General features: G+C 43.7%; 1 protein-coding gene across 6 annotated transcripts in view; it reads left to right on the forward strand.

The window, feature by feature from the left end:
- Positions 1 to 6,918: 6,918 nt before the first annotated feature.
- Positions 6,919 to 27,360, forward strand: part of OSBPL9 (oxysterol binding protein like 9) — a 90,526-nt gene continuing 70,084 nt past the window's right edge. For 2 of the 6 annotated variants that reach the window (XM_077275958.1, XM_077275960.1), the window contains exons 1-3: positions 7,024 to 7,178; positions 16,364 to 16,414; positions 23,075 to 23,153. In XM_077275958.1, coding sequence (XP_077132073.1) covers positions 7,068 to 7,178; positions 16,364 to 16,414; positions 23,075 to 23,153 — 241 coding nt within the window. In that variant the 5' untranslated portion in view covers positions 7,024 to 7,067. Of the gene's footprint in view, positions 7,179 to 7,529; positions 7,548 to 16,363; positions 16,415 to 23,074; positions 23,154 to 23,269; positions 23,453 to 27,360 lie in introns of those variants that run through there. The other 4 variants (XM_077275957.1, XM_077275966.1, XM_077275961.1 and 1 more) reach the window with 4 other exon arrangements.

A 27,360-nucleotide genomic window follows, 5' to 3' on the forward strand; every position in this document is an offset into this window, starting at 1 on the left:
TGTTTCCAGCCATTTCTGGGGGCTTCCTGAAGTATGTTTGGGGTCATTGTCCTGCTGGAAGACCCATGACCTAGGATGCAAATCCAGCTTTCTGACACTGGGCACTACATTGCAACCCAAAATCCTTTGGTAGTCTTTAGATTTCATGATGCCTTGTACACAGTAAAGGCACTGAGTGGCAGAGGCAGCAAATCAATCCCAAAACATCTCTGAGCCTCCACCGTATTTGACTTTAGGTACTGTGTTCTTTTCTTTGTAGGCCTCATTCCGTTTTCAGTAAACAGTAGAATGATGTGTTTTACCAAAAAGCCCTATCTTGGTATCATCTGTCCACAACATGCTTTCCCAGAAGGATTTTGGCTTACTCATGTACATTTTGGCAAACTTCAGTCTGGCTTTTTTATGTCTATGTGTCAGCAGTGTGGCCCTTCTGGATCTCCTGCATAGCGTTTCATTTAATTTAAATGTTCCTGGAGAGTTTGCGCTGACACTGATGCACCCTGAGCCTGCAGGACAGCTTTAATTTCTTTGGAAATTGATGAGCTGCTTATCCACCATCAAGGCTACCCACAGCTGCAACCGTTGATCAATTTTTCTCTGCTGTCTATGTCCAGGGAGATTAGCTACAGTGCCATGGGTTGTAAACTTCTTATGTTGCGCACCTTGGACAAAGGACAAAGGAACATCTAGATCTTTGGAGATGGACTTGTAACCTTGAGATTGTTGATACTGTCCAACAATTTTGGTTCTCAAACAGTTCACTTCTCCTTTTTTGGGAGAAATATTTCATTTTCTGGAACAATTTCAAGGGTGCCAACACTTTCGGCCATGACTGTGTGTCTATATATATAGAGAGAGAGAGAGAGAGAGAGAGGAATTGATTGACAGATGGGTTTGAGTATTTCTGGCAGACCAAAATAAATTCTGCTGCTATGGAGAAAAGTATTAGCTTTGACAAGTGCTAAGTTTTACCAGAAAAGGTTTTGTCACTTTGAGACTGTGATTAAGAAAAAAGTTAACCCTATCAGGTGAAGATTGGAAATTCAGCAAAAAAATTCCAGAGGCGTCTTGTTTTTTCAGGATCAGGCTAAGTTCCCACGAGGAGCTTTTGTTGAGTTTCCGTCACTGCAGAATTTCTGCACCTATTATGTAAATTAGGTTACTTGCGTTATTGTGTGCGTTTTTTTTTTAAACGGGTGTTTTATTAGCAATTTTGACGCAGAAAAAATACCCAGCACCAAAACCAAAAACTTATTTGGGAAACATAGCCTAAGTCTCGTATTTCCCTGCAAAAACTAAATGAAATTGACTTTTTAAATTCTCAACCATCTTCAACGTTGGCATCCTTTTACGGTCTGTGACCGGCGGGAATCATAAAAAGGGAGAAGCACAAACTTGAGCCCAGACGCATGTACACTAGTCTACCGGACACATGGTCTCCATTCGGCAGGAGATGTTTCGAGCCCCTTATTTTCTTCTTCCCCTGATGAACCCCTCATGACACTGGAGAAGGGAGAAACGCGTCGGGTTGGGGTGCTCTGCCCAGACTAGAGATAAGTCACATGGATCTTTATTTGCAAATGATGCTTTTGATCTTAACTTTTATTAAGCCTGCTTTGCTATATGTATTGAGACAGACTATGTGGGAGACATATGCTAATGCTCAATATGTGTAAATAGATACCTGGCTGACTACACTTTCACCCTTGAAATTGATGTATATCAATACAGGATACTGGGGACTTACAACCCATTATCAATTAAATCAGTAATACATTTGTCTATATAAGAGAGGGCTATGTATATGAGGAAAAGCCAGTGTAATCTAAGCTAATCTATTAGAGTGTGAACTCACTTGGTAGCAGAACATTATAAGTGCTCATTATATGCGTTGCTGCTACAGCATTAGACCTTGATGCAAAGAGACTGATCTAATACATGAAGTGAGCACCAACACAGTGACATATAACTTCAGGCTCAGGAAGTTTGGTACAAACACTTAAGCACTTTTTATGGGTGTTGGTGGTAGCTTTTGAAGGGATCCCTATTAGGCCGGCCTCACACTAGCGAGTTTTACGGACGTAAGAGCGCATAAACTACGTCCGTAAAACTCGCAAAATAAACGGCACAATTATTCTCAATGGGGCTGCTCCTATTAGCCGTATATTACGGTTCAGTATTATACGGCTTTCTACGGCCGTACAAAATCGCAGCATGCTGCGTTTGTCACCGTATTGCGCAAAAAAAATCGCCAATGAAAGTCTATGGGGGCGAGAAAAATACGGATTCCACACAGACCAGCAGTGTGACTTGCGAGAAATACGCAGCGGTGTTAGTGAAAAGTCGGTAATTCAATTGCCGGCTTTTCATTTCTCCTGCACAAACCCGACAGGATATGAGACATGGTTTTCATACAGTAAACCATCTCATATCCCCTTTTTTTTTGCATATTCCACACTACTAATGTTAGTAGTGTGTATGTGCAAAATTTCAGCGCTGTAGCTGCTGAAATAAAGGGTTAAATGGCAGAAAAAATTGGCGTGGGCTCCCGCGCAATTTTCTCCGCCAGAGCGGTAAAGCCAGTGACTGAGGGCGGATATTAATAGCCAGGAGAGGGTCCATGGTTATTGGCCCCCCCGTGGCTAAAAACATCTGCCCCCAGCCACCCCAGAAAAGGCATATCTGGAAGATGCGCCTGTTCTGGCACTTGGCCACTCTCTTCCCACTCCCTGTAGCGGTGGGATATGGGGTAATGAAGGGTTAATGTCACCTTGCTATTGTAAGGTGACATTAAGCCAGATTAATAATGGAGAGGCGTCAATTATGACACCTATCCATTATTAATCCAATTGTTGGAAAGGGTTAAAAAACACACACACATGATTTAAAAGTATTTTAATGAAATAAACACAGCGGTTGTTGTAATAATTTATTGTTCTCTCAATCCATCAGGAACACCCTCGCTTGGAAAAATAATAAACGCACAAGATACATACCTTCTGGTGAACCGTCTCGTCCCACGAAGTAATCCATCTGAAGGGGTTAACTAATATTACAGGCATGAGCTGCGATAAACCACTCGCTCGTGCCTGTAATCCCCGGGTGCTGAAAGGAAAGCAGGATCTGTACTTACATTGAGTCGCGGTGAGGCGCCCTCTGGTGGATGTTCTCATGAACTGCAGCCTGGGAACTTTTTCCCACGCTCCAGGTCATATGAGGACATCCACCAGGGGGCGCATCACCGCGACTGAAGGAAATGTAGGTCAATGACCTACATTTCATTCATTCGCCGGGGATTACAGGCACGGAGCACCGCTGCATTTGCAGGGCTCCTGCCTGTAATATTAGTTAACCCCTTCAGATGGATTACTTCGTGGGACGAGACGGTTCACCAGAAGGTATGTATCTTGTGCGTTTATTATTTTGCCAAGCGAGGGTGTTGCTGATGGATTGAGAGAACAATAAATTATTACAACAACCGCTGTGTTTATTTCATTAAACTACTTTTAAATCATGTGTGTGTGTGTGTGTGTTTTTTAACCCTTTCGTACTATTGGATTAATAATGGATAGGTGACATAATTGACGCCTCTCCATTATTAATCTGGCTTAATGTCACCTTCCAATAGCAAGGTGGCATTAACCCTTCATTACCCCATATCCCACAGCTACAGGGAGTGGGAAGAGAGTGGCCAAGTGCCAGAATAGGCGCATCTTCCAGATGTGCCTTTTCTGGGGTGGCTGGGGGCAGATGTTTGTAGCCACGGGGGGGCCAATAACCATGGACCCTCTCCTGGCTATTAATATCTGCCCTCGGTCACTGGCTTTACCATTCTGGCGGAGAAAATTGCGCGGGAGCCCACGCCAATTTTTTCCGCCATTTAACCCTTTATTTCAGCAGCTACAGCGCTGAAATTTTGCACATACACACTACTAACATTAGTAATGTGGAATATGCAAAAAAAAAGGGGATTTGAGATGGTTTACTGTATGTAATCATGTCTCATATCATGTCGGGTTTGTGCAGGAGAAATGAGAAGCCGGCAATTGAATTACCGGCTTTTAACACATATCGCGCTGAATGAAATCTAAATACAGAATATATATATATGTGTCTCAATGACATATATATATATACACTCACCGGCCACTTTATTAGGTACACCTGTCCAACTTCTTGTTAACACTTAATTTCTAATCAGCCAATCACATGGCGGCAACTCAGTGCATTTAGGCATGTAGACATGGTCAAGACAATCTCCTGCAGTTCAAACCGAGCATCAGTATGGGGAAGAAAGGTGATTTGAGTGCCTTTGAACGTGGCATGGTTGTTGGTGCCAGAAGGGCTGGTCTGAGTATTTCAGAAACTGCTGATCTACTGGGATTTTCACGCACAACCATCTCTAGGGTTTACAGAGAATGGTCCGAAAAAGAAAAAAAATCCAGTGAGCGGCAGTTCTGTGGGCGGAAATGCCTTGTTGATGCCAGAGGTCAGAGGAGAATGGGCAGACTGGTTCGAGCTGATAGAAAGGCAACAGTGACTCAAATCGCCACCCGTTACAACCAAGGTAGGCCTAAGAGCATCTCTGAACGCACAGTGCGTCGAACTTTGAGGCAGATGGGCTACAGCAGCAGAAGACCACACCGGGTACCACTCCTTTCAGCTAAGAACAGGAAACTGAGGCTACAATTTGTACAAGCTCATCGAAATTGGACAGTAGAAGATTGGAAAAACGTTGCTTGGTCTGATGAGTCTCGATTTCTGCTGCGACATTCGGATGGTAGGGTCAGAATTTGGCGTAAACAACATGAAAGCATGGATCCATCCTGCCTTGTATGGAGCATCTTTGGGATGTGCAGCCGACAAATCTGCGGCAACTGTGTGATGCCATCATGTCAATATGGACCAAAATCTCTGAGGAATGCTTCCAGCACCTTGTTGAATCTATGCCACGAAGAATTGAGGCAGTTCTGAAGGCAAAAGGGGGTCCAACCCGTTACTAGCATGGTGTACCTAATAAAGTGGCCGGTGAGTGTATATACTGTATATATGTTTTCCCGAACATTTGAGCACATAAATCCATTAGATGTCGGCTTTGCAAGCCTGCGCGAAAATCTCGCAGTACGGATGCCATACGGATTACATACGGAGGATGCCATGTGCAAAATACGCTGACACACCCTGACTACGGATCAATATTTTGGGAACATTTCTCCGTATTACGGCCGTAGTACGGACGTATAATACGTGGTGTATTGTCTTACGCCCAGTGTGAGGCCGGCCTTAGGGTCAGTTAGGATGAGCCGACAAGGAGCGGGGGCGCCATAGAGATGCCAACCTCTGCTGGCAGGTAGGGATACGGAGAATGAGCTTCTTTTACCTAGAATTTTCCAAATGGTAAAAATTGATCAATATAACCAGATATTGTGTTGGTTATTTTGACATCTGTGAATGCTGACTTTAAAGTCCTTTTTTTTTTAAAACTTTTTTTGTGCTGTTTCCCTTTTTGTTTACTATTAGGGTACGTGTCCACGTTCAGGAAACGCTGCGTGTTTGACGCTGCATAGAGCCGCAGCGTCAAACCCGCAGCGTCCAGATGTTACAGCATAGTGGAGGGGATTTTATGAAATCCCGTCTCCACTATGCGTGGAAACACGCATCCGTCGGCCCTGCGATTCCGGACATGCTGCGCGTCTTTTTAGATCGCAGCATGTCCGTGTTTCTTGCGGCGATGCTGCGCCGCCGCAAGGTAAGGCACAGGGCCCTATGTGTGGGGTGCGATGATTTTGGATGTGTGCAATGAACACATCCGGCATCCTCGCGTCACAGAAGGGAGCGGGACTTAGGGTGGAGCGGGTTTGTCGCTCCGTCCAAACTGCCGGCCATCCTGAACGTGGACACATACCCTGAGTGATGAGTGAATATACTAGTTACTCGTGAGTTCCCGAGCATGCTCGGGTGACCTCCGAGTATTTTTTAGTGCTCGGAGATTTAGTTTTTCTTGCCGCAGCTGAATGATTTACATCTCTTAGCCAGCATAAGTACATGTGGGGGTTGCCTGGTTGCTAGGGAATCCCCACATGTAATCAGCCTGGCTAACAGATGGAAATCATTCAGCTGCGGCAAGAAAAACGAAATCTCCGAGCACTAAAAAATACTCAGAGGTCACCCGAGCATGCTCGGGAAATCTCCAGTAACGAGTATATTCGCTCCTCACTATTTACTATATATTGCAGTGGCTATTTGACCCTGCTGATCCCTTCCGGTTGTGTTTATAAAGACAGATGCTTTTAGAAATAATAAATAAAAGGTATATTTTAAAGGGTTGTTTTTTTCTTTTTGGTTTATTCTCCAGATTTGGCCCCATCTGATTATTCTGTCTTTCTGAAAAGACTAAAAAAATGATTGAAAGTTAGAAAATTAACTACAAACGAGATGGAAATTTATGCAGAACAGGATAAGGCTACGTTCCCATGATGAGTAGTTGTTGAGTGTTTGATGTTGCAGATTTTCTCCACCTATTAGGTACATAAGATTACTTGCGGGGTTTTTTTCTACTTGTTTTTTTATGGTTTTTTTTTTTTCACTTGATTTTTTTTTAGAAGCTTCCTGTCACTTGGCTTTGATAAAACTTTATTAGTAAAGTCATGTGCAGATTAAGTTATTATTTTTTTTTAAGTGAGTTTCCACTGCGGATTTTAATCACCTCAGTCAAGTTTATAGTTCATCAGTTGACAAGTGCCCCTAACAGCTGCGGGTGGAATCACGAAATTTGCTCATCTGTAATGTATGATGACTATCTATGTTTTTCACTTTTCATCATGGGTAACTGTATTCCATATAGTTTATTGTGGCCCCCACGTGTGACACTGTGGCCCCACACACTGGTTATTCATCCCGTGTGTGGAGGAAGCCGCCACCTCAGCAGCGGCCATTACTCATCCGTCCTCGGCATCCCCGCTTCCCCTAGCAACGGCTAACCACGCCCACTGAATTCCGTTCCCGCCCACTCTCCTGGTGACGCACGACGCACGTCCAGACGTCTGTTGTTATTCCACAGTCCCAAGATGGCGTCGATCATGGAGGGTCCGCTGAGTAAATGGACCAACGTGATGAAGGGTTGGCAGTACCGCTGGTTTGTGCTGGACTACAACGCCGGCCTGCTCTCTTACTACACGGTGAGTGCTCCGCGCCGGGGGCGCACTAGTTCTATCGCTTTTCCGTGGTATGTGAGAAACGTTGGGCTGCTGTCCGGAGCCAGCCAATCAGAGTGCAGATGGGATAGGGCCTCAGCCAATAGGGATGGGCTTATGGTATGTTTGCAGCCAATGAGTGCACGTTCCCGGGTGTTCCAGCCAATGAGGGTGAAGGCGGGCGTTATGTGGCGTGTACGTTGTCCGCGGCCTCACCCCATGTTGGTGGAGGCACGCCTCTCTGTCACCGCCGCCTCTCTGCACAGGACTGACCCAAAGTTCCGGACCTTACTGCACGGAGAGCCGTATTAGAATCACTAGTCTATTTAACGATTTTACCACAGAAGGCTGTAGGTGAATACAGTCACCTAAACTAGTAATTAAAAAAAAAAAGTTCCAGACTGATTGTGACAGGAAAAAATAATGAAGAAAAAGGGATGAAACAGAGTTTTTTTTTTGTTGTTGTTAAAATTTGATATTGGACCGGAGAATCGTGATCCCAAGTCACTTTTACTGCACCACGAATGGCAGAAAACAAATCTGGATATATATAATTTTTTTTTCTCTATACTCTGTGTTACACTATTGCTGACTGCAGAATGAGCTGTCTGAGAATCTGTCAGTGAGCTCACTGTGACAGTCTGGGGATCTGTAGAGTTGGGTGATGGAAGTTCGGGTTCTAGTATCTGACCCGAACTACCTCCAGAACCTTCTCTCTGTATGTCTCTCCCTCGCGCTCTATATAGCTCTCCCTCTAGCACTGTTCAGGTTCGTCCATCTAGTAATGTGAGAGCAGCATGATGTAGGGGCAGACACCCTGATTCCAGTGATGTCACTTACTAGGCTGCTTGCAACTAAGGCCATGTTCACACGATCCTTTTTTCACTGCGGATTTTTCAGGTCCTTTTTCGGGAAAAATCCGCAGTGAAAAAAGGAGGTGCTTCTCCCTGCGGTTTTGTGTCCTTTTTCTACTGCGGGTTTCCAACTGCACTTTCCTATTGGTGCTGTTGGAAACCCGCAGCGGAATCCGCAGAAAGAATTGACATGGTACTTCTTTTTTCCGCAGGAAAATCTGCGCGGTTTTTCCTGCGAAAAAAAGGATCGTCGGCACAGCGGTTTTCGTTTTCCATAGGGTAACATTGTACTGTACCCTGCATGGAAAACGGCTGCGGATCCGCAGCCTCAAAACCGCTGCGGATCCGCAGCAAAAACCGCAGCGTGTGAACATAGCCTAAGCCACAATTTTTTTTTGTTTAACATGCTTTGGTTGATAATGAAGCTTCCTGTAGCTGCAGTTAGAAAACTCCCCCCATCTCCATGTGAGCAGTTGGTGAAGGCAGCGTTCTGTAGCATCGTGTAGGCAGTACGCAATGCACCACAATTCGCATTCACGTGTCATGTCTGTACACATTATTATTATTATTAGTTATAGCGCCATGTATTCCATGGTGCTTTACATGTGAGGAGGGGTATACAGGTCCTTCTCAAAAAATTAGCATATAGTGTTAAATTTCATTATTTACCATAATGTAATGATTACAATTAAACTTTCATATATTATAGATTCATTATCCACCAACTGAAATTTGTCAGGTCTTTTATTGTTTTAATACTGATGATTTTGGCATACAACTCCTGATAACCCAAAAAACCTGCAATAAATTAGCATATTTCACCCGTCCAATCAAATAAAAGTGTTTTTTAATAACAAACAAAAAAACCATCAAATAATACTGTTCAGTTATGCACTCAATACTTGGTCGGGAATCCTTTGGCAGAAATGACTGCTTCAATGCGGCGTGGCATGGAGGCAATCAGCCTGTGACACTGCTGAGATGTTATGGAGGCCCAGGATGCTTCAATAGCGGCCTTAAGCTCATCCAGAGTGTTGGGTCTTGCGTCTCTCAACTTTCTCTTCACAATATCCCACAGATTCTCTATGGGGTTCAGGTCAGGAGAGTTGGCAGGCCAATTGAGCACAGTAATACCATGGTCAGTAAACCATTTACCAGTGGTTTTGGCACTGTGAGCAGGTGCCAGGAAGCATGAAGTGCTCCAAAATCTCCTGATAGCTAGCTGCATTGACCCTGCCCTTGATGAAACACAGTGGACCAACACCAGCAGCTGACATGGCACCCCACACCACTGACTGTGGGTACTTGACACTGGACTTCAGGCATTTTGGCATTTCCTTCTCCCCAGTCTTCCTCCAGACTCTGGCACCTTGATTTCCGAATGACATGCAAAATTTGCTTTCATCAGAAAAAAGTACTTGGGACCACTTAGCAACAGTCCAGTGCTGCTTCTCTGTAGCCCAGGTCAGGCGCTTCTGCCGCTGTTTATGGTTCAAAAGTGGCTTTACCTGGGGAATGCGGCACCTGTAGCCCATTTCCTGCACACGCCTGTGCACGGTGGCTCTGGATGTTTCCACACCAGACTCAGTCCACTGCTTCCTCAGGTTCCCCAAGGTCTGGAATCGGTCCTTCTCCACAATCTTCCTCAGGGTCCGGTCACCTCTTCTCGTTGTACAGCGTTTTCTGCCACATTGTTTCCTTCCAACAGACTTACCATTGAGGTGCCTTGATACAGCACTCTGGGAACAGCCTATTTGTTGAGAAATTTCTTTCTGGGTCTTACCCTCTTGCTTGAGGGTGTCAATGATGGCCTTCTTGACATCTGTCAGGTCGCTAGTCTTACCCATGATGGGGGTTTTGAGTAATGAACCAGGCAGGGAGTTTTTAAAAGCCTCAGGTATCTTTTGCATGTGTTTAGAGTTAATTAGTTGATTCAGAAGATTAGGGTAATAGGTCGTTTAGAGAACCTTTTCTTGATATGCTAATTTATTGAGACAGGTTTTTTGGGTTATCAGGAGTTGTAGGCCAAAATCATCAGTATTAAAACAATAAAAGACCTGACAAATTTCAGTTGGTGGATAATGAATCTATAATATATGAAAGTTTAATTGTAATCATTACATTATGGTAAATAATGAAATTTAACACTATATGCTAATTTTTTGAGAAGGACCTGTACATAATAAAAACAAGTACAACAATCTTGAACAATACAAGTCATAACTGGTACAGGAGGAGAGAGGACCCTGCCCGCGAGGGCTCACAATCTACATCCAGAGCAGTCCTGATGTGACCGTAGCCCCCCGTACACCCCACATATGTCACGAGGGAGGGCTGCTATGGATTGGCGTTTTATTTATTTTTTTGGCTTAGGGATAATGACCCTAGTTTTTCAGAAGGACAAATTTATAAAAATGTATATAATATCACATACATTTTTTGACCATCAGAGTTAAGTAGCTGATATATTCCCCGGTACCGGTATACAGTGCCATACATCAGGGTGTGCAGTTGCTATATAAACATTCTACACACCCCTGTTTAAAATAAATATATATATAATTTTATTTTTTGTCATATAAAAAGATCATACCAAGAAGAATAATTTCAGAACCTTTTCCATCTTTTAATGTCACCCATAATGTGTACAAATCCATTGAAAAATAAATTGAAATTCTTTCAGGTGGGGAAAAAAACAGAACAAAAATAATGTGGTTGCATAAATATGCACACCCTTAATCTAATACTTTGTAGAAGTACCATTTGAATTTATGACAGCATTCAGTGTTTTTGGGCAGGAGGCCATCAGCGTGTCGCTTCTGGAACTGGCAATTTTTGCCCACTCTTAGGCTGTTTGCACACGTTGCAGATTTTTCGCGTTTTTTTTTTTTCGCTGAAAAAAACGCATACATTAAGCATCCCATCATTTAGAATGCATTCCGCAATTTTTGTGCACATGGTGCTTTTTTTTTTCCGCGAAAAAAAACGCATTGCGGTAAAAAACGCAGCATGTTCATTAATTTTGCGGATTTCTTGTAGATTTCCCACTATATTATTGCATTGGGAACCTCCGGAAAAATCCGCAAATAAAAAGCGGTAAAAACGCAAGGAAAACGCATGCGGATTTCTTGCAGAAAATGTCCGGTTTTGCTCAGGAAATTTCTGCAAGAAATCCTGAACGTGTGCACATAGTAGTAGCTCCAAATCTGTCAGATTGCAGGGGCATCTCCTGTATGCAGCGCCCTCTTCAGGTTACCCATAGATTTTCATTTCTGGGCTGGGCTGTGGTTGGGCCATCCCAAAACTATGATCTCCTGGTGAAGCTGTTCTCTTGTTGATTTGTGGGAATTCAGGGTCAGCGACTGCTGAGAGGAAAAATTCTTCTCATCTGTTTAGCAGAAGCCTGAAAATTTTGTTGCAAAATTGACTGATATTTGGTACTCCTCATAATTTTCTCCACCTTGACTAAAGTGTCGGAGGCCATGTACACACAGAATTTTTTGAGCCGGGGTGCGCTCCCTAAAAAAAAAGTGAAAAATCACTTAAGCTTTTAAAAGACTTACTATTTATTTCTAGTGTAAAAACTACTTTGCTGATCATATCTTCAGTATTTTTAATGGGTTTTTTTTTCCTTGAAAAGGTTTTTTTTTTTTTTTTTCCTTTTTTTTTAAAAAAAGGAAGGGCATTAGACTTTTGAGGAGGCTCATAATTGGACGGTGCCTAGTTTGGAGTGGATTCAATCAGTAGGCTAAAAAAACAAAACCTCTCCAAAAGCTGCACAGAAATGAGAATATTTCCTGGAGTGGTTTCCACTTTTTTGACCACCTAGAAAAAAGAAAAACTCCATACCAACGTAGCTGAAGAGACCACTGTTTTTTTTTGGAACCAAGTAGTGTTAATCACCAGTCAGGGATGCGGTACTGTGAGTTTAGGCTGACAAGACTCCCTTTAAATGAATATTCTGTTCTGCTAATTTCCCGCCCATCCGCTGGATAGATGATGACAGTTACTGTAGCTCGGTGGGGGGTCTCGCTGGTAGAACCTCCCCGCGGATCAATAGAATGTGGGACTTATAAGCCTATATGATAGGAGTGCAGACATAGTTATCTTTACGTCTGTCTTTTCACATTCGCTTACTTGTGTGTTTCCCATGATTAGTTGTCGGTGACACGTGTGTGCCGCGGTGCAGTGGAAAATACACATTTGGTGTAATGTAATTAGCTTGGAGTTGAATAAGAGCATAAGCCGCACCGTCCTGCAGATTTGCATGAGTTGTCTTTCGTTGTTTTTTTTTTTTACATTGTACCAAGTGAAAGTCTAGACTAGTACGTAAAAGAATTGAGGGCAGATGCATGCTCCGTGAAACCGAGCGTGCGTATGGGGGGTAGAGAAGATTAATTTGAGCTGCCCTGGTGCAGCGCTCGGTCCTCTCTGGAAGCCGGTCTTCACTTCTTCATCCAACATCGTAGTCACTAACAATATCATCATGTTGTGGTGTCCGCAATGCCGGATGTAGAAGTGAGGATCGCCAGCCACGGAGGATCAGACTGGACACTAAACCAGGGTCAGGGTTTTCTCACAGACAGAAAATCATGGAGATGTGTCCAGTTTTGAGCAAAGGGTCAGAACAAAATCAGTAGTGCAAAACTATGGCTCCATGACCAAATCGGACAGCGGTTGGATGACACTGATGAAAATCACTGATTAAACTTTTATCTTTTTTTCTCGTACATTAGAGGCCTCGAGTTGTAATATGCTGCAGGTAATGACCACCGCAGGCCGGAGAATTTCTCCTTTGGGCTTAAAGCTGCTCTTGCCGAGTTCTTCTGGAGGAAGACACTTCAGCGCACGCCACCGTCTCTTGTCGTGAAGTGTCCTTCTAGTCATTTCCTGAGCACATTTTGCAAAGTTTCTGGCCTCCAGCATTTTTTTTTTTCATTTTTATTAACTAATGCTTCCATGTAAAAATGATTCACTGTTCATATGTTCAGTTTTTTGAGCGCCTTTTAAGATTTTCAAAGACATTAAGTGGTTAAAAGAATGGATCATCCAAGTGGAAGCTGCCTGAAGAATGGACCGTCCGTGTGGAAGCCGCCGCCTGAAGGATGGACGGTCCGAGTGGAAGCCGCCGCCTGAAGGATGGACGGTCCGAGTGGAAGCCGCCGCCTGAAGGATGGACGGTCCGAGTGGAAGCCGCCGCCTGAAGGATGGACGGTCCGAGTGGAAGCCGCCGCCTGAAGGATGGACGGTCCGAGTGGAAGCCGCCGCCTGAAGGATGGACGGTCCGAGTGGAAGCCGCCGCCTGAAGGATGGACGGTCCGAGTGGAAGCCGCCGCCTGAAGGATGGACGGTCCGAGTGGAAGCCGCCGCCTGAAGGATGGACGGTCCGAGTGGAAGCCGCCGCCTGAAGGATGGACGGTCCGAGTGGAAGCCGCCGCCTGAAGGATGGACGGTCCGAGTGGAAGCCGCCGCCTGAAGGATGGACGGTCCGCTTCTTTTAGCCACTCAGCGTCTTTGGAAACCTTAAGCTGTTAAAAGAAGCTCTAAAACGTAAGCAAATTTGAAAATGCATATAATCATTCTTTTTGGCTTATGTTTAGAACTTTTTCAGGTGGGTTATGGAGTGTAACCACCTGAAAAAGGACTTGGTGTGCACATACTGAGCCGTCACACTGGACTCCTGACATGTGCAGGGTCCTAAAGCAGAAGTGCAAATACTTTAGAAATCATGTGTAATATTATTTGCAAGTCATTTCCTTTGTGTACAGAGAAGGTTATATGATAGCTGCACAACCGATCTAATAACACTATTGCTTTAAGCCCCGCTTTGGCCCTTAACCTTTGCTGCTTGAGCTCTTGTGGGACTACAACTCTCAGCATTCCCTGCCTGTGCGATAGTTCTGCATGCTTGTGATCTGGAGCTGGCTTCTTTTCTAGGAGCGGTGCAGCCTCTATAGCCGCTGACTCCTCGTACATTATTAATGTCTGTGCAGCTGAATCCTGTCCAAAAATCCTTTCCGCTAAGTGTTGTGTATCCTGTCTTGTGCGTCTGTCACATGGCTGGTTCTGGCTGCCGTTCTTGGAAGGGAAACTGTTTTTTCCATCTTTTCATTTTCAATTTAAAAAAACAAAAAATTCTCTGAAATAAATTGTTTTTAATATTTATCTCCTAAGGGAGCGTGGATTATGGCGTTTGTCCTTAGCGCACCTTTACAGCTCTCGTGCGTTATACTGCGTGGGGCGGTCAGACGCTGGAGCGCGGCGTTGCTGTACTGTGCCGCCAGGGTCCTGTTCTCATTAGTTACTATACACTCTTTGAGTTTATTTACTACCACAACTATCCAGTGCGCAGGAGCATTGCAGAGAACACGTGTAGGTACGATATGAAACCTGTGTAAAGAGGTATCCCATCATATAACGATATGGTATATTTATAGGATCTGCCATATCCAGTCACGGAGAGACCCGTCTGCACGCCGGGCGGTCAGGCTGTGGAGTCATTACTCTCATATTGTGTACGTGTCCCATTATGAAATTCCTAAAGTTGGGGACGATTGCCTTAACAATAGTGATGAGCGAATGTGCTGGGATAAGGTGTTATCTGAGCATGCTCAGGTGCTGACCGAGTGTCTTCTGCATGGTCGAATACTATGCTCGAGTCCCCACTGCTGCATGTTTCGCGGCTGTTCGACAGCCACAACACATGCAGGGATTGCCTAACAAACAGGAAATCCCGGAGCCGTGGGGACTGTAACATATTATTCGAGCACTCCCAAAACACTGTTAATACCCGAGCATGCTCAGATAACACCTTATCCCAGCACATTCGCGCTTCACTACTGACAACCTAATCACACAGTGTGGATTTGACAAAGGAGGAGGGAGAACTGATTACCCCTTTAACTTGAGGACATGGCGAATGTTGGGTCTCTATTGCACAATCATTTTTATTTATTTTTTGCTTAAAACTGCCTTTTGAGATTAAGAAAACTTCAGTGGTGCAGTACAAGGGCTTGTTTCTTCCTACATTTTGTGGAGAGAATAGAAAACAACTCCCCAGTCAACCCAGTAATGTGGCCCCTTCATTCTGAGAATTGGTTGAAATCCAGTAATTAAGGGGGCTTTCCGCTTTTAAAAAAAACAAAAAAAAAACAACCTGTTACAGGTGCTGTGTTTTTTATTGACCTTTCCGTAGTCCAGTTCTTGGTCTCTGCGGCTGCTCCCGCTTTCTGTTTTTGTCTACAGCGTTGACGTCACTGCAGACAATCGGTGAGCTCAGCAGCTCGTGCTGTCTACTCGGCCAGAGCTGCTGAGCTCATTGATCGGCTGCAGCAGTGCACACAAGAATAGACACTGACGGCGGAGACTCTGCGCTGGACAAAGGATTAGGAAAACCCTTTTAAAGGGATTTTTCTAGTAAGAATAAGGTGGTACCTATCTACAGTACAGGTGATAGCTTCTAGATCGGTGCGGGCCTGACTGCTGGGACCCCCACAGATTGCCAGAACGGGGGACATGATTGGTCAATTCCGGCTGGAGCAGAACCTCTGATGCCATTTGGCACATGACGATCGCCTGGCTGGCACTTTTTTTTTTTTTTTTTTGAATCGAGGACCGTACTTGATGTAAAAGCAATTAATCAGCAGTGCATCGAGCTTTGTAATAAATCAACCAATTATTGCAAATACAAACCATATAGTGACCCAGTTGGTTTATCAGCTTGTCGTAGGCGGGATGGGGCTGACGAGCCATTCTGGGTAATGGCACATGGACAATTACAGCGCCGGCTTTTAACAAGAGCATCGATGCATAGTAATGAAGCAGCCGGGATCTGAAGATTGCACATTGTGTAATGGCTCATTCCCATTCTCTTCATTATTATGCACCAACGCGTCTGAGTTTTAATCGCTTGTGTAAAATTAACCACAGTCAATGCAGACAAGGCCGCTGCACGTGGTGCCATCTACAGGTATCCACCCTGTAAGTTGGTGCATAACCCTCTAGGCTACCTTTCCACCATGAGTTTTTGATGTTGCAAAATTTCTGCACTTATTAGGTAAATTCGTTGTATTTTTTCTTTTTATGCATTTCTTTTCTTTTTTTTTATGTTTCAGTTTTTTTTTTTGTTTTTTTTTAAAGCTACTTTTATTTTTGATTTTTTTTCCTGATATTTGGCTTTGACAAAACTTTGATTTTCGGAAAGCTCTCTTATGAGGATCACTGTAGAAAAATACATCCTATAGATTCTGCGATACCAAGGTGGAATCAACGCAATTCCAATGAATACTAGAAATTCTCATTTCATTTCTTTTTCAGTCAAAAGACAAGATGATGAGAGGATCTCGGCGCGGCTGTGTCCGTCTCAGAGTAAGTCCAGACTCCCATTATGCTGGTTGGGTTATGAGATGTCGTTTTTTTATTGTTTTCTCTGACTCTTGTGGATTTCTATCATGACCGGCGAACTCTAAGTAGTCTGCCTCTGTCAACATTTCCTGTTCGGACGATCATTCCTAAAGCATAAGCGATATGCACTGTCCCCGAGGACAAGACCCTATGTGATTAATGACCATAGTCAGAAACCACAGTATCTTACTGTGCAGGAGCTGCAAGAATGAAATTCACTTTCACCGTCATGCTCCGCACATATTGGTGTTAAAGGGAACCTGCCGTCACGTTTCCCCTCTGTAAACTGGCACCACCACCTTTTTATAAAAGTTTTTTTTTTCACTTCCTCATGACCCCTTTATTATACCTTTTGCTGCTCCACGTACCTGCTTTAAAAAAAAAAAAAAAAATCCGCTCTTAATGGCCTGTTGAGTGCATCCTTTGTCCACCACTCTGATTGGACAGATAGATTGGTCAAATCTCGCACATGCACCATTTCTTAGAGTGGTGCAAGCGCAGAGGATCCCAATCCAATGCAGCGCAAACAGACATTCACCAGTCTTATGGGCAAGGACACAAGCATGAGACTTGCCTGGCACATATGTGTAATTTGGAAACATGGAAGGGGCGGCGTTAAGGTCTCCATACACATTAGACTGTTGTCAACTGAACCCGAAGATATCGACAGGTTCAAGCGACGGTCTAATTTATATGGGGGCGTTGGACAGATGATGGTATGGAGAGATTTCAATCGTGCATGTTCGATTTGGGTTCACCAAAAAAACAAAACATTTTTATTATAAAAATAGACTAAGACAAAATACAAGTAATATAGCAATAAGGTAGTAAAATCTGAGATTTAATACGTAAGTTGACAACCCCCCTGAGGAAGCCCACGCGAAACGTGCGTTGGGGTGGCTGACATCTGTTTTGACACAGGAAGCATTGGGTAAGCTCTAGGAATATATCTGCTGCCAGCTTGATGTGTATTATTATCGTACTTGCATACTTTCTTTAGGAACTTTATTTTTTTTTCCCATTTGTTTCATCTATTTACTATGAATAGATAAAGTTACATGATTACTATTACTGTCATTTCATGCACTTTATATTTACCCATAATGGTACTGCCCCTCCATACATGAGTTTAAGACTTATGTCTTCCATACTTGAGTCTTCTCTCTGATATTACTACCTTATTGCTTGTTATTTCTACTTTGTCTGTCTATTTTTGCAATAAAAATGTATTAATGAACCTGACTCCACGTTATCTGTAGGAATTATAAACCAAAAGAATATTAAGTCTAGAATAGCCCAAGTGGCTGGAGTACTTCGGTAATTTTTTCTAATATCACAAAAAATGAAAAAATTTAAATACACATTTACCATAAAAGCTTTTTAAATAGGATTAGAATAAGTGAGTACTTTCAGTTCTGTAGCCTCTTAGGTCCTATCCTACTTGCCATTGTGATGTAATTTTCACTTGCATATTTAGTATTTGTAAAGAGGACCAGCCACTAGTTCAAGGAAATTTGAGTTAAATACCTTAGAAGAAGAAAAAAAAATCTCAGCTCCCTTGATCCTGATGATTTTTTTTTTTCCATTTTGTGACATTTCTGGATTACAGCTCACTGGTGTTTCTTTAGAGTCTTCCCCGGGGGGCGTATGCTTTCGCACCTCTCTCCCAGACACTGCCAATCACAGGTCAACCATGTCTGAGACTGATGGGCTGCTAGTCCACCTGCTGAACTGTGATTGGCAGCATCTGGGAGAGGCGTAAAAGCACACGCCCCCCCCCCCCCCCACTCACCAGGGAAAACTCCAAAGAAACACCCAGTTGGTCTGCAGGCAGAGATTTCACATAGTGCACGCCTCAGGGCTCTTTCATATTTGGTCAGTATTTTACATCAGTGTTTGCATGTCAACACCAGGAATGGAACTATAATTGAAAGATTGACGCCTTTTCTGTGTTTTGGAGACCCTCCTGGTTTTGACACACAAATGCTGACCAAACGTACTGGGTTGTGAGTAAAGCCTAAAGCAGCAAATGTTAGATACAAATCAGTAGAATACATGGTCTGTCCTAGTACTCATATCCATTTAAATATATACAGAGTGTAGTAACCAGGGCAGACCTGAACCATAAATGGACAACTGCATATATATATACCACAAGAAAAAAGCACCAAAAACGCAGGCAACACGGTCCTATTATTACAAATATAGAAAATATCTTTATTATGGATAAAAACACAGGTATACAGCATGGCAGGAAAATATCCCCCGTACAAACCCGCACACACATGTCACATAAGGGCCGGATTGCAGTGCATTATAAGCCACAAAAGTAGCAAACATCCTAGTGCAAGATCTTAATCATATTAGATATATAGAGAGACATCTATCAGTGGACCTGTGACCATATAGATTTAGATCAAATGATCAATTACATACCACAATGGTGCGTCACGGTACCCACACACAGCAATCACAGCCTCCCCGACGCGCGTTTCGGCGATTTGCCTTCCTCAGGGGGTTCCTGCCATGCTGTATACCTGTGTTTTTATCCATAATAAAGATATTTTCTATATTTGTAATAATAGGACCGTGTTGACTGCGTTTTTGGTGCTTTTTTCTTGCAGCAAATGTTAGCCTGACACAAAACCAAAGAAAAAACACTGGCAGAGTCAGGGGAGCTCAGGGATTTTTTTTTCCAAGGTATTCAATTTTTAGTTGCCAAATGACCGGTCCTCTCTAATCAATATTTGTAAGAAAAAACATTGAAGAATTCAACTATTCCCATTATTACGTCTTTATTGTCATCTCCTGGTTCTGTTTTCTGGATACTGTGGCAAACTACTGCCATGTGCAAGTGGCACGCAAAGTAAATGGAAAGGTTTGCTTTCTTGCTGATGACGGGATGGATGTACTTTTCCAGGATGCACCAGACCAGGATGTTTTGTGTAGTCCCCAGCACAGCAGACCTAATATAAGCGGACACTGTGTATATCTGCATTGCAAAAAAAAAAGCACAAAGCCCAGGTTCCAGAAGTGCAGCAATGGGCAGCTCCAATGATTTTCAGTGACTCTAGAGAGGCGGGAGATTTTTCTTTAGTTTTTCTGTAGATTTGAAAGGCGGAAACTGTCACAAAGTCTTGGGCGCAAGTTTCATCATGTTCTAAAACAATGCTTCTCCCAGGTGCTGTCCAGTTAGCAGCACATAAACCATAAATGCAGCACGAGGAGAAATGTTACCCCTTAGATTCCAGTCTTAAGCCTCTCACCTAGCCAAATCAGGTCTCATACTTTGCACTGATGAGGGGCAACTCCCCTAAACACCATGTCTGCAAATTGAGATTCTGGTTTGGCTTTTATCCTAAATCCCATTGCAAAGCTCGTTAAAGAGTCGATATTGACTTTTAACATTGCTGCTTCCAATAGGTGGCGCTAGAGTTCAAGTCTGCTTCCTCTCTGAAGAGGGAATTTGCATATTTAATTTCCCAGAAGAGCATGCATGGCCTATAAGTCTCCTCACTCTGACAGGCCAGGCCTGGCTTGTCACTCTCCACAAGGAGAAACGTTACCCGTCAGAACCCATAGAGAGAATGTTTTGTTAGCACCTCTGATTGCTATGGATCATTTCCCTGTGGATAAGGAGTATACACATTTATGTGTGAGTTTGCATATAGAACTTTCATTTTTCTGACAGCAGTGTACAGATCCATTGTGTTCGGTCTGTTTTTTTTTGTGTACAATGTATAAATCTTTTCCGTTTCTCAAGTAGATAAGCATCAACAGATCAATTTCTCCGTGACATCTATTCTTGGGGGAGAGTTGGAAAACTTCCAAATTAATTAGATGGTTGGCCGATACATCCAGTGTGTACAGTCACCTTTAGGGATCATGCCCTTATATAACATTCCAAAAATACACTGTGATATGCTCTCTTGGATTCTTTCTGTACATAGGCTCTCCCCTAAAATAGTGCTGCGAGGGAAAAATCCTCTGGGCGTGCCGCCTCCCCGCGCGCCTTTGGGCATTCTGCCTCCGCGCGTGCCTCTGGTTGTGCCGCCACATGGCTGTATACTAATAGGGCCATACAGCCGCTGTGCCACGTGTTTTATGTGGGCCATAATTGTTTGGATTCTGTGTTTTCCACCAATCTATCGACGACCTTTCCTTAGAATAAGTCATCAGTATTAGATCAGTGTCAATCACAGTGGTCCATGCTGTTTGATAAAGCTGGTGAATCTTTGATTATTTATAAGTTTACTCCAAATATTTAGTTTTTTTGTGCCTGATGTTTGCACTTTTTTTGGTGTCATATGTCAGGCTAGGCCCCTTTCTGCAAAGCCATGCTCCTTGCTGGACAAGACATGGAACCGATTCCTCAAGGCAAGCTTTGCACATGTCGGTATTAACAAAGGGTAGTGGTGGAGGGGAGAAGCTGGAGCATCTGATTGTTGGCGTACACTTCACCGCAAATACGAGCCCAGTTAGGGAATTGTGTAACATTTCTGGTATAAGCAATTTCATAACTTCTGAGTGATTTTTGCTGTCGGCACCGCTACACCCTGTCCTCGCTGTGCTCCACACACTTCAGCAGAGCCAGCCGAGTCTGGTGTGAAAACGCCAAGTGGCAAGTTTTTTGCACAACAACTTTGCATTTCGCAAAAATAGTGCGACTTTTCAGACCGTTTTATACCAAATGTATAAACGCTTTAATGAATTGGCCCCAAAGCGTCCAAAGAACATAATAAAAATGGTCTAAGTCATGAAAGGATAGGTTTGTTTTTGCATAAATTGGACTGGAATTCTGCTGCATTTATCTCAACAATCGTCCCCAGCTATTGATGTCACATTTCATGTAAGATCATAAAAATGTAATATTTAAGTAACAAAAAATAAAAATAAATATACAATCAAATACATCAAAAGAAGCGCCTCTGGGATGTCAGACTTGTGCAATGGTTTCATGCATGCACTGTACTGTTCTTGCAGGATGCGTTTTTTTTCTCCATAGACTAACATTAAGCGACGTATTGCGACGGATTGACACACGTCGCAACCGTCGTGCGACGGTTGCGCCGTGTTGTGGCGGACCGTCGGCACAAAAAACCGCTACATGTAACATTTTTTGCCGCCGACGGTCCGCTTTTTCCGACCGCGCATGCGCGGCCGGAACTCAGCCCCCACCTCCCCGCACCTCACAATGGGGCAGCAAAAAAATGCATCCGCTGCCCCCGTTGTGCGGCGCATACAACGCTAGCGTTGGTAACCTCTGCCCGACGCACTGCGACAGGCCGAGCCCGACGCTAGTGTGAAAGTAGCCTAAGGCTGTGTTCACATGCAGCATTTTTTGCAGCGTGTTTATTTATTTTTTTTTAATTTATTTATTTTTTTTAATGCAGATAAGCTGCATTTTCTAGTACCAGCACAAGCTGTCAGATTTCAGGTGTCTTGTTCACACGCTTTTTTTTTTTTTTTTTTTACGATTGCATTTGAGAACTCCAGCATTTTTTCACCCATAGAAAGCCACGAGCATACAAAACACGCAGCAAACAGGTTTTTCTGCATTTGTTTGTGAATAGAGCTAACTTAAACATGTACTGTAGACAAAGCACACATGTAATCTGCACCCATAAAACCCACAGCAAAATGGGCAGAATCTTTACTGCCAGGAGAGTAGATTTTGGATGCAGAAAAAAACGCCATGTATGAACGTGGTGTGAATCTCCATCTGAATGCTTTTTTTTTTCTTGGCATTTGTTGTGGCAAAAAAAATAAAATAAAAAATGTTACAGCCAGATGTTGGCTGGAAGTCGGTGACCTTTTTTCCCAAAGGCCTTCTTTATAGAAAATAAACATTTTTTATATAGAAAATAAACATATTTTTTATCCTTCCTTCGACCTTCCTTTTCTTTCCACCTTTCTTTCTTTTCTTTCCACCTTAACCCCTTTTTTCCTGTGGGAAACGTGCCTAAAGATGCATTTTTTTTGGGAAAAAAAAGCCACAAAATGAAGGAAGCCTTCCAGGTTTCCAGGCACCTGATTAACCAAGATATTTTTCTACCTGGTCATCACCAGACAGATGCACAATTCATGAGGATTACAAAGCCGTGTGACAATTGCCGTGGGGCCATAGATATAAATACTAATGGCATTGTTAAAAAATCAGAACTTTTGCCCCATTGTGGCCACATGACTTGCGCTTGGCGCATTGTTGGTGCTGTGCCAGGATGGCGGTCGTGCGTCGCTGTGCCAGGACGGCGGTCGTGCGTCGCTGTGCCAGGACGGCGGTCGTGCGTCGCTGTGCCAGGACGGCGGTCGTGCGTCGCTGTGCCAGGACGGCGGTCGTGCGTCGCTGTGCCAGGACGGCGGTCGTGCGTCGCTGTGCCTGGACGGCGGTTGCTGTGCCTGGACGGCGCTCGTGCGTCGCTGTGCCTGGACGGTGCTTGTCGTTGCTGCGCTCTTAGATTTACGGAGCGTGGTGCTTCAGGAAGCTTGTGAGATAATTGCAGATTCTTTCCCAGTAGTGCACGGTCCCCCCTCCTGGCTGCTGTACTGCAGTGCTGTAGTAATACCGTATGTACTGCTGATGTCACTGCTACTCTGCTCAGCAATCTGCTCTTTGTTCCACAGGGGGCCGTGATTGGTATTGACGACGAGGACGACAGCACCTTTACTATAACGGTGGACCAGAAAACCTTTCATTTTCAGGGTGAGCAAAACAATCTTGTATGTGTCAGTGTGGTGTGCGGCGTGTCTCCTCTCCGGCTCACGTCCCCGCTGGGATGGGATAGCGCACTCTGCAGCGGATAGGAGCGCAGGACTCCAGGCATTTCCTATCTTACAAGCTGACTCATAGGAGACCACTTTGCATCCAGCCAGACGCTCACATCCTCTCGCCTTTTGAGATGCGGAGTTTGCTGGGGAATGTGCCCGCAGATCCTCTCTGTGTGACCAGAGCCAGCATCGGGCTTTTTTGTCTATTACTTTACCTGCAGTTGCCTTTTTAAGGTGGAGTTGTGCTTCAAGACTTGGAGTGTTTTCTTCTCTCTTTCATCTGCGCTCCTTGTCACCATTCCTCTGCTTTTACTCACCATTTCCGATCATAACTTCACAAATCAATGCCTTCTGTCACTGCTATGTTTCGGCATTGCATGCTGTGGCTGAACCGTAGAAAGGGTAAGATGTGACTCTTCCTGAGAAATCCCACTACTTTACACGGGGATTAGGGGGCACGGCAAAATAATGCGGAGTGCTCATCTAGCGCCTGGATATCAACTTCTTCACCTCCAGTTATTAAACCATCATCATCCAGATCATAACGCGAGAGCAGCCCCTGAATATGTAGGGACTCCGCTTCATTTACATTTATTTGCATGGCTTTATTTGTAGGAGTGGGGTACATAGCTTTATTTGTGGGGGGTGAGGTACGTGGCTTTATTTATGATGGTACATGGCTTTATTTGTAGGGGTGGGGTGCTTGGCTTTATTTGTAGGGGGTGGGGTACATGGCTTCATTTGTAGGGGGTGGGGTACATGGCTTTATTTATGGGGGTACATGGCTTTATTTGTAGGGGTGGAGTGCATGGCTTTGTTTATTTGTAGGAGTGGGGTACATAGCTTTATTTGTGGGGGGTGAGGTACGTGGCTTTATTTATGGGGGTACATGGCTTTATTTGTAGGGGGTGGGGTACATGGCTTTATAGGGGCTACATGGCTTTATTTGTAGGGGGTGGGGTACATGGCTTCATTTGTAGGGAGTGGGGTACATGACTTTATTTGTAGGGGGTGGGGTACATGCTTCATTTGTAGTGGGTGGGGTACATGACTTTATAGGGGGTACATGGTTTTATTAGTAGGGGGTGGGATACATGGCTTCATTTGTAGGGGTGGGGTACATGACTTTATAGGGGGTACATGCTTCATTTGTAGGGGGTGGGGTACGTGACTTTATTTGTAGGGTGTGGGGTACACGGCTAAATCTTGCTTGGGACAGTTGCTGCATTGTATCTTGTGATCTCTGCTGGATTTCGGCAACTATAGAGCAGCTCCGATATTCTCCATATTGTCTGTACTGATATAACGGCTCATTCCCTGTAATGTATGTTGTTTGCGTAACTACTGCACCTTCGTTACTCTCACTTACGCTTGGCTGTGAGCACAGATTCTGCGTTTGCACCTATAGTTTATGGTGCGTACACCAAATATATCCAGTCACTTGTGCAAAGGGAAAAATGTTGCTGCACTTTTTTTTTGCTTTTATCCACAATTAATACATTTGATATAATATTTATAAAATCTAAAAATAATTACAAAACCACCTTTTTTAGAATATATTCTTACTATTATTTCTATTATGATTAATATTGCACTGTATTGCTATGTCGTTGTATAACTGAATTTATTGCATAGGACATATATTAGGGGAATATTCCAGACATAGGGCTTGGCTTTTTTTTTTTTCTTCAAAAAACGCTGCGTTTTACAGTAGCAGCAAAGTGAATCAGATCTCTCATATCTCATTCACACGTTGCTTATTTATTTCCTTGCAGATTTCCATATCTGCAGCATGTCGATTCTTTCAGCATTTTTCACCCATTCTAAGAAATGGTGGGGGGATGCAGCAAAAAAGGTGCTTATTTTTACACAGCACTATGTATGTGTGTCCCATTATTGTGACACCAGTATACCCTAGTAAAATCGGGAGGATATTTATTTTTTTTTTACATGCATTTCTGACATTTCCCCACTTCTGTCACACTATTGAGACATGAGCCCTTTGTGTATTATTTTATTGTGTGTTCCTCTTTCATTCTGCAGCCAAAAGACTGATCAATCGTCTGCTTTGTAATATCAATTCGAAGGACTCGATTCTTATGTATTTGGGTTAATACAACGATGCTCGCAGCGGGCCAGAAACCATCGCCATTAATCACTGAATGCAAACTGATCTAATAAAGGGGCCTGCAGCCTAAATATGGGTTGCATAAATGAATTACCAACCGCTATGTTTTTATATTAGTGGCTTATCCAGAAGGGACGGGCTTAGGCTGTGTATTCGAATTTGGGCAATGTTCAGTAGTAGCGCATCAAGTGATTTTTTTTTCCATTGGTTTTCAAATTTATGGTCATTAGGACTTGTAAAAATGTGATGATTAGCTAGGGGGGACCCTCACTGAATCTGTGACCCAGCTGGGCCCCTGCTGAGAGTATGCAATCTCATTAATTCCAGATTCTGCTTTCATTTCACTGATTGCTTTCACCAAGATTGTTTGGACATGGTAATAATTACCATTTCTGATTCCATCCCGGTTCTTTCAAGCAATTAATGGTATATTCAGACCCTTGCTGTGGAGTGGGGGACGGCCCATATTAAATTGGAAACTTTACAGAGAGAAAAGTCAGAGGGAGGGTTAGCGGTGCCCAATTCTTGGGTATATTTCTTGGCTGTTTGGTACTATTGTTAATGCATAAGATATGGTTGAAGATGTGAGAATTTATATCACTGCGGGAAAACGACTCCGTTGTTGGGTGTCCCGGGAATAGGGGCTTCTTCCCTGTCACTAACGCTAGGGGAGCCCAATCTCGCCCTGTTCCCCGGGTTACTTCTGATGGTGAAGATGCCAGTGCCACATTCCTTGCCTTAGCTCCTAAATCCGCCCTTAGTCTGTACCCTTTCCAGGGCTGGCGTCAGCACCCGGCGCACCCAGGCTAGTGCCGGGGCCCTGAGCAGGCGGGGGGGCCCCACTTGCTGTCAGGGACACCGATGAGCTATGGTTGCCCAGTGCCGTGAGTAGGCCCCCTGCTTGCTCAGGACCCCAGCACTTTCAATTCTTGCCTCCCCCCGGTCCACCGCCGTTCAGGTCAGAGGGCGCGATGTTGTCACTACAGTTTGCGCTCTCTGCCTGAACAGTCACAGTGCAGAGAGCTGAGGAGTCCGAAGCAGGACAGGGGCCAGCGAGGAGAAGCGAGTATTGCTTTTTTTTTTTTTTTTTTTAAATGTTTGAAGCAATATATGGGGACTGTCATACATGGAGCATCATATGGGGCCCATTATAGAGCATTATATGGACCCATTATTCACAGGAACATCATATATGGGGCCCATTATATGTGGACTATTATATATGGAGCATTATATGGGACCCATTCTGTATGGAGCAATATATAGGACTCATTATACTGTATGGAGCAATATATGGGGCTCATTATACTGTATGGAGCCCATCCTATACTATATGCAGCATTATATGGAGCCCATAATATATGGAGCATTATATGGAGCCCATTCTGTATAGAGCATTATATGGAGCCCATTCTGTATAGAGCATTATATGGGGCCCATCATATATTGTATGGAACATTATGTGGGACCTATTATGTATGGAGAAATATATGGGGCTCATTATACTGTATGGAGCAATATATGGGTCTCATTCTTTATGGAGCATTATATGGGGCTCATTTTACTGCATGGAGCAATATATGGGGCCTATTACATACTATATAGAGCAATATATGGGGCCTATTATATACTTTATGGAGTAATATGTGGCTTATTATACTATGTGGAACATTATATGGGGTTCATTATTTTGTATGGAGTACTATGTGCTGCCAATAATACTGTATGGAGTAATATATGGGGCTCATTATACTGTATGGAGCAATATATGGGGCTTATTATTCTGTATGGAGCGCTATGTGGTGCCCATCATACTGTAAGGAGGACAATACTGTCTGATTTCTGAGCTAGAATTTACAATAGTTATCACTCATGTAATGTAAGTGAAATCTTTGGCATTGTACATTACCTATATTTCTCTGCCGTATCTGTGCATCATGAATCATGGTATGTGTTAAAGGGGCTCAGGGAGACACTTTCGCCCGGGGCCCACTAAAACCTGGAGCCAGATTTG

The sequence above is a fragment of the Ranitomeya variabilis genome, chromosome 8 (genome assembly GCF_051348905.1).
Source record: "Ranitomeya variabilis isolate aRanVar5 chromosome 8, aRanVar5.hap1, whole genome shotgun sequence".
Lineage (NCBI taxonomy): Eukaryota > Metazoa > Chordata > Amphibia > Anura > Dendrobatidae > Ranitomeya > Ranitomeya variabilis.